A 14,290-nucleotide genomic window follows, 5' to 3' on the forward strand; every position below is an offset into this window, starting at 1 on the left:
TGACTATATGTTGTAAATTGTGTGATTGGAAGACTTATCTTCTTGTTTCTTTTTAGGCTTTCCAACACTTTATCTGCATGGTAGGATTTGTGCTTTCTTTTCACTCACATATGTTTTAATCACATCATTAAAAATATTTACATTTCTTTTGAAATGTAGAACTGAATTTGTGCCCGGAACCACATCATATTATAGCTTAATCATTTCAAATAAACATCACATCAATTGACCACAGAGGTCACCAAAACCTCGAGGGAAAGGGGATAAAACAATTTATCCTAAAGAAACAGAAACCACTGTCTGTATTTAGCTTCATTGTGTTTTTTTCTGTCCCATTATATAAAAGCAGTTGAAGGCATTTACAGGAAAGTTAAGTCACAATGAACACAACTGAACTACACTGACTGGACTAGGCAGGCCCTGCTATCAGCCAAGACAACATGACCTACAAGGAGTCTGGGACTGGTACTGTAGGGAACGGTTATGGATTAGAACCGGATGGACATCATAAATATATGGGAGAGGTTGAGGGTAAAGGAAGGACAAGAATTAAAAACAAACAAAATAAATCTATTGTAAAATAGACTGTGTCCATATAATGTATATAGTACAGTGTATATATTACAGTATGTATAAGATGGAAATACAGGCCTAAGCGCTGTTGTTCACTAGTTTGCTCCAACTGGGGGAGGGGTGGAAGGGTTGGAGGGTAATGAAGGAAATATATATATATAAAAAAATATATGTGTATGTATGTATGTATGCAACTGTATCGGTATAAAATAATATAATTTCCACTTTTTCTGCATACAATATAGCTGTGTTTGTATTATTTATTTCATACAGTCTTTTATGTTAGTCTTTATCAAGGGTGCTAATCATTTTGGAGCTGACTGTAAGTCCACAGTAACCGTCGGGATATCTCGGTATACCGGTCACCAGTATTAAACCCTAGTACAAAGTGGGTAGCAGATGTTCACCTGATATGCTGTCCGTCCACTGGGGGATGAGACACAGGTGACAGAGCGCTGGTCCACCAGGTCCAGGGCCTGCAGGGCACAGGAGCCAAACACAAACCTTATCATGGGAGAGAGACAGGGACAGGGGACAGGCAAGGAGAGGGACCCATATTAAGGCTAGCTCTTTTAATGGAGAAAATACTAAACCAGGCAAATTACCCTTCATGATTAACAAAACACAGGACAGGATGTGACCCAGCCACAGCTATGGCCACAGCACCCACTACATCAGGAAATGCCTCACCAACCAGCCAACCAATAAGGGAGGGTATGTCTGTTTAGGTGACAGTGACGACATCTCCATCTCACTGTGGCCACAAAAGGCCATTCACTCGCCCACCAGTTTCCCCAATAAAACACACTCACTCAATTTCAGTAACGTGAGACAGTTTCTAGAAGGATCACCCCTACAAAAAGCTATGACTATTGTGTTGTGGTGTATTTTGATTGTCGTGGAGTGTTCTAAACTATTTTTAGTGACCTTAAATGTGACGTGTGTAGAATTGGCAAAAAATATGTCTGGAATGGTAAATGTGATTATTGGTAAACAAGGTGTGTCCATGATGAGAAAGGGTCTGGTGCAACACCATGAGAAGAATCCCAGGTTAAATAGAGGTGAAAGGTACAGTAACACTCAATGAGCAGATCATCAGCAACTGCAATGAAAACACACAAAAACAGTGATGGAGTTAGAATCATTTCTCTATCTGGTTTTAAATAAGCTATAGGCCTAAAATAGGATTATTTATTTTTTAAATGTAACCTTTATTTAACTAAGCAAGTCAGGTAAAAACAAATTCATATTTACAATGATGGCCTACCCCAGGCCAATTGTGTGCCGCCCTAAGGGACACCCAATCACGGCCAGATGTAATGCAGCCTGGATCCGAACCAGGTACTGCAGTGACCCCTTTTGCACTGAGATGCAGTTCCTTAGACCACTGCGCCACTCAGGTGCCCTCATTACTAGATAATTCCTCAGACAGTATAATGAAAAGTGAATTCGCAATTTGCTTTTATATACTTAATTATCATGAAGACAGTAAGAGAGGAGTAGGCTGACAGCTTCTGGAGAAAGTAAGGGCTTGACCTCAATGAAGAGGAGTGTAGCTACTGACATCATGAAGGGCATAGAATAGCCTAGGCCTACTATCTCTCCCTAGCCCACATCATGCAATGCCTTTTGCAGTCCTCCTTCTGGTGCAATAGCACATCTATTTTTAAATCTCAGGAAGCCTGCTATAGGGTATACTATATTCACAGGAAAGATTCAGGTTATAAATCAGCACTTGGTCAACTTTTCTTGAAATATGTTTTCAAGGATATTCAACATTTGGTTTGGACTGGAGGAGTTCATTTTGATCTCTTTGATCCAGAGGCCATTATTCAAAGTCTGGTCTATGATACAAACATAGTCTACTGGTGATGACTGAACCAGGCTGAGTGATAATCTGAGGGGGCGAGAGAGGAAATCTCAGTGGTGCAAAGTAAAGAGAGAAATTACAAAAAAACGGTTAGAATTAAATTCATGTCCAAAATGTTGAAGGGAGAATATGGCTGGCTGATACAATTAATGGAACAGTCTTCAGTCCAATGAGAGTTGTCTTCAGACAAACATCTGTGTTGTCTCAACAGATGTGATAAAAACAGGAAACTCAGACAAAATGGTCAGTAATAAAAAAGCCATAACAACAGTGCCATCTGCTGGCTAGCACACCCGACTAGAGATGTATTTGCATGACATTCACAGATGAGATAACTAGTGGGTTTTTTCCAAGCTATAATTCACTTAGAGTTTTCTCTTCCGTCTTCTGTATGTATTTGAAGATTTGTTCGGCCACCGCAGGTAAAAATAAAGGCATCTCAGAACCTGTAAATGTGCCAGAGAAAAGTTTATGGGCAAAGCGCAACATTAAAGCACGAGATTCAAAATGTATGATACAAAATGAATCAGTTGTCTACCTGTAATCCATTAGAAGCTTGCAATATTTATAGTGCATACTGGGATTGGGATATATGTTGGTCAAAGTACTAAGTTGTTTACATTATGTTTAGCCAATAGTAAAATAATAATAGCTACAGTAATTTGTATCCCTCATTTACTCAAGTGTTTCCTTTATTTTGGCAGTTACCTGTAATTAATTCAGTGCCTATAGAAAGTCTACAGCCCCTTGGATATCTTCACATTTTATTGTGTAACAAAGTGGGATTAGAATGGATTTAATTATCATTTTTTGTCAAAAATCTATAATTTTTGAAGATGAATAGAAATAACCAACACTAAAATACCTTGATTAGATATGGATTCACATGTTAGAAACACCTTTGGCAGTGATTACAGCTATGAGTCTTCTTGGGTAAGTCTCATAAGAGCTTTGCAAACCTGTATTGTGCAATATTTGCCCATTATTCTTTTCATGGCTAGACAGCAATGTTTATGTCTTGCTATAGATTTTCATGTGGACTTAAAACAAAACTGTTATTTGACCACTAAGGAACATTTACTGTCTTCTTGGTAAGCAACTCCAGTGTAGATTTGGCTTTGTGTTGTAGGTTATTGTACTGCTAAAAGGTACATTCCTCTCCCAGTGTCTGATGTAAAGCAGACTGAAGCAGGTTTTCCTTTAGGATTTTGCCTGTGCTTAGCTCCATCCCGTCTTTTTTCATCCTGAAAAACTCCTCAGTCTTTGCCCATGTCAACCATACCCATACCATGATGCAGCCACCACCATGCTTGAAAATAGGGAGGCAGTTACTCAGCGATGTGTTGTGTTGGATTTGCCCAAAATTAAATCTCTGCATTGAGGCCAAAAAGTATATTCCTTTGCAGTGTTTTTTTCTTTCTTGCAGTATACTTTAGTGCCTTACAGTACATATGCATGTTTTGGAATATTTTAATTCTTAATATTTGTATTCTTCTTTTCACTCTGTCATTTAGGTCATTATTGTGGAGTCACTACAAAGGACGACTGCATCCTAGATGTGTCTGGGTGGTTTAATACATGATCCACAGCATAATTATTAACTTGAATACGCTTAAAGATACAGTATATTCAGTGTCTGTTTTATTGTTGTTACCCATCTACCAATCACTGCCCTTCTTTGAGGCTTCTGAAAAGCTCTCTGGTCTTTGTAGTTGAATCTGTGCTTGAAATTCAACACTTGACTGAGAGACCTTACAGATCTATGTTTGGGGGACAGAGGACGGGGTAGTCATTCAAAAATGATGTCAACCCCTATTATGTATTTATGCAATGACTACAGTTTAGTTATGTAATTTGTATTAATTGGTCAAAATTCATATATAAAAAAAATCACTTCGATATTATAGAGTATTTTGTGTAAATCAATGAAAAAAAAGTACAATTAAATCATTTTCAATCCTCCCCAAGTTTCTAACAATTGAGAAAGTGGGTGTTTAAAATATAAACTCTGTAGGCCTACAAGAAACAAGAGACAGGAAGTTCTCCATGTCAGCCATTTTCCCCACTTTTCTTCAATCGGATAATCTACATCAGCCATTCTCAACAGGTAGACCGTAGTCCGGATCCGGACACAGAACGAGGTCAAATAAGGATCGCGAGTCCCAACTTCATTGTTTTCATTTTTAAGAACTCAGTCAGGCTTTTAATTTAATTCTGTTGAGAGTTGTAATAGTAGAATGCACAAGGTGCAATTTTGACATGTGGTAGTGCAAGGGCAGTTTTCCTCTAGTTATCACATTCACTGACAGGTCTTAGAGAGCTATTTATAACCTGACAAAAATGTCCAGTTGACCAACTAGCCCGTGTTTGCTAGGTAAATTAGGCTAACCAGCTATCTAAATCTTGTAGTTATCATGGCCGGATTACGTGACCAGGGACCTCGACACCCATTGATTTTGTTGAGTCACTCGGGTATCATATGAACACACATAAGACATGCCAAAATGAGTAGAATTACAGGAAATTAGCTTTAAAAATGTATCTCCGCCCCATGGCAAAATGTGTTGAGTTGCAGGAAATTAGCTTACAAACTGCAACATTTTCTTTCTGCCAACAAGAGGTTTGTGAAGAGTTTGGGGTCACATGGGTCGCGAGGTGAGGGTTTGTTACTACAAGATAAATTACATATCCATCTGGACCTTTTGCCACCTAGGAAATGTGTGTGGCCTTCCCAAATAGTAGTTGAGTACCCCTGATCTGCATCCATCCTTGACACTGAGGCCTGCATACGTTAGTAAAACATTTCCTAAATAACACATCTTGCCATGTGGAGAATTACAGTGGGGCAAAAAAGTATTTAGTCAGCCACCAATCCAGAAAATCACATTGTAGGATTTTTTATGAATTTATTAAAATAGTATATGAGAACTATCCTACTTTAAAAAAACAGCATAGACCAGCCTACATTTTCAAGCTGGTCCATGCTGGTTTATGCTGATCCATGCTCTTCTATGCTGGTCTGACCAGCATGGTCTAGCTAGCTGGTTAAGTTGGCTGACCAGCTGGTCAAGATGGTATTTTTGTACTGTTTCTATGCACGCTCAAATAACTCTACACACACACACTGACACTCCAACACACACATAACATGCACACACATTTATACTGACTCTACACACGCGCACGCACACACGCACACACACTCACATACAATCATAATTTACGCTGCTGCTACTCTATCATATATCCTGACACCTAATCACTTTACCTCTACACATATCTAAAAGAGTAGGCTGGTGGGAGGAGCTATAGGAGGATGGGCTCGTTGTAATAGCTGGAATGGAATCCTTGGAATGGTCCCAAACACATCAAACATGGAAACGTGTTTGACTCCGTTCTAAGATTCCATTCCAGCCATTACAATGAGCCCGTCCTCCTATAGCTCCTCCTAACGAGCTCTGATATCTACCGCTATCACCCTGCAAAATATGGTATTGGAACTGGTTCTGTATATAGCTTCTTACTTTCTCGTGTTATTTCTTATTTCTCGTGTGGTTTTGTTCTACCTTATGTTATTTTTTAGCTCTACATTGATATCGATTACTGCATTGTTGGGTTTGGAGCTTGCAAGAAAGGCATTTCATTGTACTTGTGCACGTGACATTTAAACCTGAAACTTTAGTTGAGCGTTCCTCAGCTACATTTATAGTTGAACAAGCAAGGCATATTGTTTTGTTTTCACACGGTTGACTGGCCTGCCCTGCTGATCCTGAGAAATATGTGTGGGGGTCCCGTGTGGTTGTTGATAGATCATTGAGCTTGCAACGCCAGGTTTGTGGGTTCAAAGGCCAGTACGAAAAAGTTTGAAAATGTATGCACTCTGAATAAGTGTCTGCTAAATTACTAAAATGTCAATGTAAAATATGTTCAGGAGAGTGATAGTTCTCTCTAGCTGCTTTATTTATATTTCTTTGAGCATGTTTAGGTTGTATTTATCCCATACAATTACTGGGATGAATTTGACTCCAATGGAAAGATGGTATGATATGTTTAATGTAAGATGAAATTGGTGTTTCTACAAACGTAGACTGTTGAGTGTAGTGCGTTATACCAAGCTGCAATCCTATACCTGGGCAATTACATTAGTTCCTGAAATGACATGTTCTGACTTGAAAACCACCGGACTGCTTTAAGCGATACATTTCCTATTTTTCAGGAACTTGGACAGGATGAGGGAAGGAGCTGTTGAGATCTCAGGTCTCTGCGGCGTGTCATTGCAGAAGGATGGACGAGGGTGCCTGCCTCCACCCAGGATCCTCATGATGGACTTAGGCTTTTTAAGCCAGATGGCTGGCCCCTCTTGAGTCTGTCATGGGCAGAGGGGTGTGAGGTATTCAGGTGAGACTGCCCAAATAAGGAGGCACTTAGCACACATTGATTATGTTTCTTTACAACCCCAAATGGATGCTAACTGACTGTCTTGGCTTATACAACAAATAGGCTATCAGCTTATATTACACAGTTTTCGTTCTGTATTTTTGTCTATAGACAAGGTAGAGTCCTCGTCTAACTAACTGTTCCCTATGTTTCTATGGCTGGGAAGGTTCAGGATGTATTTCCTGCTATTTTCCCTGGGCCAGCCACTGGTCATGGTCCGCCAGGACCCTTCCCACCTCCTGCTGTGGTCCTGAAGAGACCGGGCAGCGGAGGACATATGGTGAGAGACCAGAGCCGTCAAACAACAATGAGAAACAGCATAGACTAGAACTTTTACATCAATCATTCATGTCTGTTCTCTAAAAGAATTGCAGGCGTACCTCATGGCAGAGATCCCACATTCCAAACCAAAGATTGCATTTCTGGTCCAAGTGTAGCAAAGGGATCAGGGCATCTGCGACCTTGCTCTCTCTTCGCCACACCAAAACAACTTGCACTCGCAGAGTTACCACCACTCTGTAGCGGTTGCTGCTGGCTTTTGCCCTAATCTACCATCTGTTAGTCTTCAGCAGGAATGTGAAAAGGCTGTTCCATTGAGGGTTCTTCGGCATACCAAAAACATTTTAGCAATGAAAGTTGAATTTTTTGTTATTCATTTCACTATACTGTAAGGAGTCATTATAATGATATTTTTTAATTTAACCCTAACTGACTTGCCTAGTTAAATAAATTCTTATTTACAATGACAGCCTACCCCAGCCAAACCCAGACGATGCTGGGTCAATTGTGCGCCGCCTTATGGGACTGCCATATGTGATGCGGCCTGGATTTAAACCAGGGACTGCAGTGACACCTCTTGCACTGAGATGCTGCGGCACTTATAGATGAGTCTTGCCTTGTATTGGATGGAGCCGTTAGTCTCTTGGCCTAGCCCTAGACTAAGTGATGGAGGTCTCAGAACGTGTAAGCCAACGACCAATCAGAGAAGGAAATAAAGATGCAAATGTTTGAGGTGGAGAACTGATCCACTTTATTGATTGGTCTGAACTCTTGTAATAGACTAAGAGACATTGTGCGACACAAACATTGCATTTCAACATCATGGGATACATGAGTTTAAGTCTCAAATTTTAAACAGGCAAAAAAAAATAGCACTGGATGTTTGACAGATTGGATGTCACCCAAATGGCACCCTATTCCCTATATGGTGCACAGGCTCTTGTCAAAAGTAGTACACTATATAGGGAATAGGTTGCCATTTTGGACTCACACATCGAGCTGAAAAGATGCACTAATTATTTGTCTTCATTTCGATTTTCTTTAAGATTCAAGTTTTGTAAACTTTTTGTCATTGCCGTTGTAAACACTTGACATCCCATCAAAAATAGGATGTTGAATAACTGATGTTGAAAATGATAGCAAAAATCTGAGCTCTAGGACTTAAAACAAATCAATGTTTTTTTGTTAAAAAACAAATCAATGTTTTTTTGTTAAAAAAAAAATCTAGTTTAGAGCAGATTGGGATTGTTATTTAAGCAAAGCAAAAGCTGAGAGAACCAAAACACGTGGTATGCTTTCACATATCCGGACATAAAGGACTTGCAATGGAACATTACTGTCATTATCAATGTTGACCTAGTCACAATTCAAAATTTAAAGAAGCTACATGTCTGTTGACAAAAAACGGCTGATATTAATCTAGAATATTGAGAGGCCATGGATTTGAATAGTCACCATGACAGCAAAAAAGCAACTCTTCCTTAACATCTTGACTGTACCCTAAACAAAAGTAAAACTGCAATGCATGTCACACTACAAAACCATGTACCAGCTACAAGAGAAGACAGGAACTCGGTCATAAACATCCAGGTTTCCATGAGTGATGGGCAAAGTCAAAGCACATCTCAGTACAATCCTCTGCAGGAGCGTGAATAAGTTATACAACAGGTAGAAAGTATGCTTTTGTTGTCAAAGGATACAAAGCAAAAAGTGCAACAATGGTGCAGACCATTTATGTTTGGTTAGTTGTCTTTTTTTGTCTAAAACACAAGACAAATCACACATCGGTTTTCTGTCTGGACAGTATACAAAAAAAAGGGGGGGGGGGGGGGCTAAGGATACAAAACAAAAACATTAAAAAACACCAACTTATATCTCTGAGAAAATGTGTTTAAAGCTGCCTTATTTTTCTCCAGCCACAAGGCATGGGTGAACATCTAGAAAAGGTTCCTGATGTACTTTAGTTACCATGACGACATGGGTTGCAGAGTACTGTAAGTAGAACATTCTGCACTTGTTGAAAACCCTAGAGGGATAGCTACGGGTCAGACTGTGTGCCATACAATACACCCACCGTAGTGGTGGTCAGCTTAATCCAAAAACTATTGGCTCAATGACAGAGTTCAGATCAACATGGGGGCCCAGAAGTAGTCATGAGGAGAAGAAACAACATCAAGCTTATTAATTAGTCTTCTTTCACCTTTCTGCTTGCTCCTACACCAGTGTTCTCAACTTGTACCAAATACATTTGTTTTGTTTTTCTCAAGGGTGTGGTGACTGACTGACAAAAGCTTGCTTTAAGTTCTAGATCAGGGGGAATATTGTTACATCCATGCATCATCTTTCTCCACAGTGTTGCAAAGGCAGGCATCAAATTACAAAGCCGCAATTGAAATGTTAACGTGTGTTTGTTTCATTCACTTATGTCCACAACAGGCTTTGGTGGTGCTTGGTGGTCAGGGCTTCTCCTACAGTTCTCTGTTCAAGTACAACCCACAGGTTCTGTCTCTCAGCTTCACTGTGGTGCTAGATAGGTGGGGGGTAAGAGACGGACAGGGAGAGACCGACTGATATTCAAGATTTAAACCCCCCCCCCCCCCCCCCATTCATTCAAAAACAAAGTGGATCCATTTAAAAGCATCACTGAAAGTTCAGAAGAAGAAAACACTGCAAAAGGTTACTCTATTTACATACAATGATGTTTCTTAAAGAAAAGTATTTCTTTACAGAAATTGACCACACAAAAAAAAAAATCTCCATCTTTTTACATTACAAGTTCTTCATCACTCAGGCGTTCTCCGTCCTGGCAGGCTGTGTCTATCAAAGCTTCTGGACATAAAGGGAGTCAGTCAGTCCATCCTGAAGATTCCAGCCCGTCAGAAGTCACTCGCTGCCTTTCTTCCTACTGGCAGCTAGAGGGCGCACTTGCACCAAAAGGGACACCGCCACACCCCCCTGTTCTCCCCACACTCGATCAGCACCAGTAAGTGAGGATAGTTTTGGGGGGTGGGCATGCAGGCCTGTACTGAAAGGCCTACCCTTCCTCTGGGGTGGGATGGGGGGCAGGTAGGATTCTCGTGGCAGGGATCAGTCATCACTGTCTGACAGGGTCTCATATTGCTCTGACAGTAGGGGCTCTCGCTCCCATACACGCTGCCCCAGAGGGCCTCCAGGTGGGGGCTGCTGGGCCTGTATGGAGGTGGGGGGTGTGCTGCTCAGCATGCGCATGGTCAAGGGGTTATAGGGGAACTGCATGGAGCCTGTAGAGTAAAGTGAGACAGGATAGTCATTAGAGGGATTCAGATTGTTCTTTGTGTCTTATGTCAGGCTGAAAATCTATTTTTGAGATACAAGAAAATAAAATCCAGATTTATGAATACCTGTGTGGCTGTTAATGTGGAATGATGTACAGACAAATGGCCAGACAGTCAAGGTTTATATGGGGCTAAGGGCCTTAAGTACCTGTGGACGAGGGCCGGTCCTCCCAGGACCAGGCAGGGGGCTGCTGGTGGTAGTCTCCCTCTGAGTGGACGGAAGAGACTGACGAGGGCCGCTCCCCTCCTGCTGCTGCTGCGTATGCCTGGCCTGGGTTGGGCGACTTTGACTTTCGGCTGTTGGCTTTGCTCTGCAGTTTCTGTTTGCCTGTTGGACAATCAGACAAATAAAAGAGTTAGTTATAATGCAATAGAGTTAGCAAAAGCTTAGGACTAGTCTGGTGAGTTTGTTGTAAATATCAGAATTTCTAAGAATTTGATTCCCACGATGGGCCTATAGAGACAGTAATTTCCTTGTGTGTGCATGTGAATGTGTGTCTATTCCTATATAAATGTTTTAGTTGGCTGTATGTGTGCTTGTTTGCCACTGACCCATGCTAGGTGAAGGGTTGGCCTCCTGGCGGGCCTCGTTGCTAGGGGTGTTAGAGCTGGGCTGAGGCCCTCCCTGGTGCTCCTCTGGCCTTTCTTCCAGGTTCCCCATCAGGGCCTTGCGAATTATGTCCTCCAGGCCCAGGTTACTGGCCGGGTCGCTGAAAGAGTGGTTCCTGGGGTTCACGCTACCTGGAGGGCCAAACACACGATGGACGATTAGACAGGGAAGATATGGAGCAGCCAGCACGGTCGTGTTCTTTAGTGTATGCAAACAGAAAACATTTAGAAAAATGTTTGTTTAAATGTATTTTATTCCATTTTGGTGCTTACTGAACACCACCCACAAGTAGCTGGTTTAAATGATTCTAGTTTGTTTGAATGGTGATAGAATGGGATCCTATGGTGTTAGAAATATCTAAACGCACTTGAGCTGGTCACAGCAGGCAAGTTGAAGATCTCTGTGCCTGGTTGTGCATTTCCTGAAAGGAGAAATGATAGCACAGTAAACAAAATGTCTGAAACTAAAATGGGTTACAATGTTTCCCCTTGTGAAAATGAGAAATGAGTGCAATGCATCCCATTATATGTTAATTGAATACTGTATAAGTTGAGTTCCATCAAATGTCACATTATTTCCATTTTGGAAAGCTTTCTTAAATGACGTTAGTACAAGGTAGATAAGAGAGCACACTTACCAACATCAGAATCACTGACACCAGAGGAGTTCAACTTACGAATGATCTCCTGCTTCTTGGATTTCACCATAGGGGAGGTGTTCTCCAGCCTGGTGAAGAAGGAGGGCAGGTAGCTGACACTGCCAGGGGAGCGAGAGTCACCCCTGTAACCAGAGAAAGGCCACCATAGGGGTTAAGAGTCAGGCAGCAGATGGCTGAGTAGGCTAGCGTGCAACTGGCACCTCTCCCCAGTTTCCACTCCGTTGGCATGCCAAATGGGTCACAGCTGCCCACAAGACACATTCCGCCCATGGGCACTGAATCCATGTGTCCTTTTGCCAGGGGACGGTATCCAGGATCCACACACACACACACACACACAAATGCATGTAGACATACAAAAATAAAATCTGTCATGCTTTTTAGTTTGTCACTTAAACCTCAAAGACACCAAAACATACAAATAAGCCTAGTTAAAACATTGAAAGACAATGGGAGTACGCCCACTTCTTATGAAGATATGCCAGTCCTACACACCTCATCTCAGGCTGGTCAGCCTCTCGCCTCTGTGATTGCTGCTGCTCTCTGGCCTCTTGTTGTTTATCCTGGTAGCTCTGGGGAGGGGAGATGGGCTCATAGCTCTCTATCGCCCCCCTGCTACCCCGATCAGGGGATTTACCAGGTCTGGGGGAGGCACAGAGGAAAAGATCAAAAAGTGAGAATCTGATGGAGTGGTCAGAGGTGTACCACCAGGGTTATGTTCAGTAGGGAGAAAACGTTTTGCATGGAGGTACTACCTGAACACAAGTTTTTGTTTTTCGTTGCAAAACATTTTGCTATGGTGTACCCTAATGACCATGTCCCAGGCTGCCTTGGTGAAGAGGCTGTGTTGGGCTACCGGCAGGTCCTGTTACTGTACCTGGCTCTGGGCTTGTCAGGGGCATTATCGGGAGACACTCTGGTGGGTGTGGGTCTCTGGTGGTGTGATGGGGCCTGGGCCTGGTTTTCTGGGCTGTAGCGGCTGGGGCCCTTGGCACGACCCCCGGGGCCCAAGATAGACACAGGCAGCTGGGCACTCTGGAATGTGGTGGTGGCAGAGATGGTAGTGGAGGACTGAGGAGGGTCCTGGTTCCTGGCAAAGTCCTGGGTGATGATATGCTATAAAGGAGAAAGAGAGGACAAGGGGAGAGACAGATCAGGGAGATGTTAGTACTTGGAGGCACACATACATTTTCAGTCACTACTCTTAAAAGTATTTCTCTTAAGCTGTCTAATAGAGGCTGTTGTCAGAGTTGTTGAGATCATCATTTGCAGTTCAGTCGATGGATCACTCAAGATATCATCACTCAACAAAAAGTGATATAGGATGCATACTGTACATACATTTTTGGTAAAGTAATTTGTATTGGTTACACAGAATATGGATAGTTTGACTCAGGAACACAGTTAAAAAGGGTTATGAATGAATGAGTCATTGGGCTCTTCTTCAGTCAGTGGGTGTGTTCCAGGCTGACTACATTGCAGTTGCCTGATAGATCTCTGATTAGTTTTAACATATTAGATAACCACATAATATGATATATCAATCTGATGGCCGACTGCGCAGGCAATGACATGGCATGCAACTGTGGAAAGCTACCAGTGTGTCTTACCGAGATGTGGTCAGCCAGCGTCATGACCCGGTGGGTCTTGGGGACCTGTTGGGACTGGGAGTACCCTCCGTCAGCCTGGGAGGAGGGGGGCTGCTGGGACTCTGCTGACTGGCGGTAGCGGATCATGTCAAAGGGACGCATGCCAGCTGCTGAGAATATTCCACACACACACACACAACTGAGTTGCGGGAGGGGGAGAAGCACTGTATTGTATGCCAGCACCAACTGATATACATTTGCCTCCAGCGGACAGAAATAGCTTGTGTAGCGGTCTGGTGACCAGACGGGGGCTAGTGGGGAATGGAATGGTGTCGTCTGCTATATCTGTTGTACTCAGATGACTCGGGTGAAGAGTCATTCGGGTTGTAGTATGTTTACACCATATCATCACTATAAGATACTGTATGCCTCTGCAGTAACCTGAATTCAATACAGCTTGTAGAGTTGGTAAAATTTTGTATTGAAGTCAGCTGAGTACAGAGATTGTACTGTACTCATGTAGGACATGGTAGGTAACTTAAACCTTGGAAAAGGAAAACAGTACTTGAGAAAGAGTGATTTGAGAGCGTCAAGAGAATACTTCAAGTCTCCATATGGCATCTATAGAGCTTTACCGGTCAGTAAGGGCCAGTTTCCCAGACACATTAAGCCCTTGACTGAAATGCACTTTCAATAGATATTCACTATTGAGCAAGCTTTTTTTTAGTCCAGGTGCAGGCTTAATCTGTGTCAGTGAAACCAGCACTGAGAACATATATTCATGTATTTCTCACAGTATATAGTGCCATCATGTACATACTACCTAAATTGGCTTGACCAACCAGTGCTCCCGCACACTGGCTAACCGGGCTATCTGCATTGTGTCCCACCACCCGCCAACCCCTCTTACGCTCTGCTACTCTCTGTTCATCATATATGCATAGTCACTTTAACCATACC

General features: G+C 42.2%; 1 protein-coding gene and 1 pseudogene across 8 annotated transcripts in view; both read right to left on the bottom strand.

Annotated features, from left to right (window-relative positions):
- Window positions 1–6,764, bottom strand: part of LOC129869125 (zinc finger SWIM domain-containing protein 7-like) — a 31,481-nt pseudogene extending 24,717 nt beyond the window's left edge.
- Window positions 6,765–7,886: 1,122 nt separating this feature from the next.
- The window catches only part of LOC129868313 (nuclear receptor corepressor 1-like), a 121,391-nt gene continuing 114,987 nt past the window's right edge, over window positions 7,887–14,290 (bottom strand). For 5 of the 8 annotated variants that reach the window (XM_055942181.1, XM_055942180.1, XM_055942182.1 and 2 more), the window contains 8 exons: window positions 13,352–13,500; window positions 12,619–12,857; window positions 12,237–12,383; window positions 11,721–11,863; window positions 11,451–11,504; window positions 11,026–11,214; window positions 10,622–10,801; window positions 7,887–10,419 (listed from right to left, as the gene is read on the bottom strand). In XM_055942181.1, coding sequence (XP_055798156.1) covers window positions 10,247–10,419; window positions 10,622–10,801; window positions 11,026–11,214; window positions 11,451–11,504; window positions 11,721–11,863; window positions 12,237–12,383; window positions 12,619–12,857; window positions 13,352–13,500 — 1,274 coding nt within the window. In that variant the 3' untranslated portion in view covers window positions 7,887–10,246. Of the gene's footprint in view, window positions 10,420–10,621; window positions 10,802–11,025; window positions 11,864–12,236; window positions 12,384–12,618; window positions 12,858–13,351; window positions 13,501–14,290 lie in introns of those variants that run through there. The other 3 variants (XM_055942179.1, XM_055942183.1, XR_008761743.1) reach the window with 3 other exon arrangements.

The sequence above is a fragment of the Salvelinus fontinalis genome, chromosome 13, assembly GCF_029448725.1.
Source record: "Salvelinus fontinalis isolate EN_2023a chromosome 13, ASM2944872v1, whole genome shotgun sequence".
Taxonomy (NCBI): Eukaryota; Metazoa; Chordata; class Actinopteri; order Salmoniformes; family Salmonidae; genus Salvelinus; species Salvelinus fontinalis.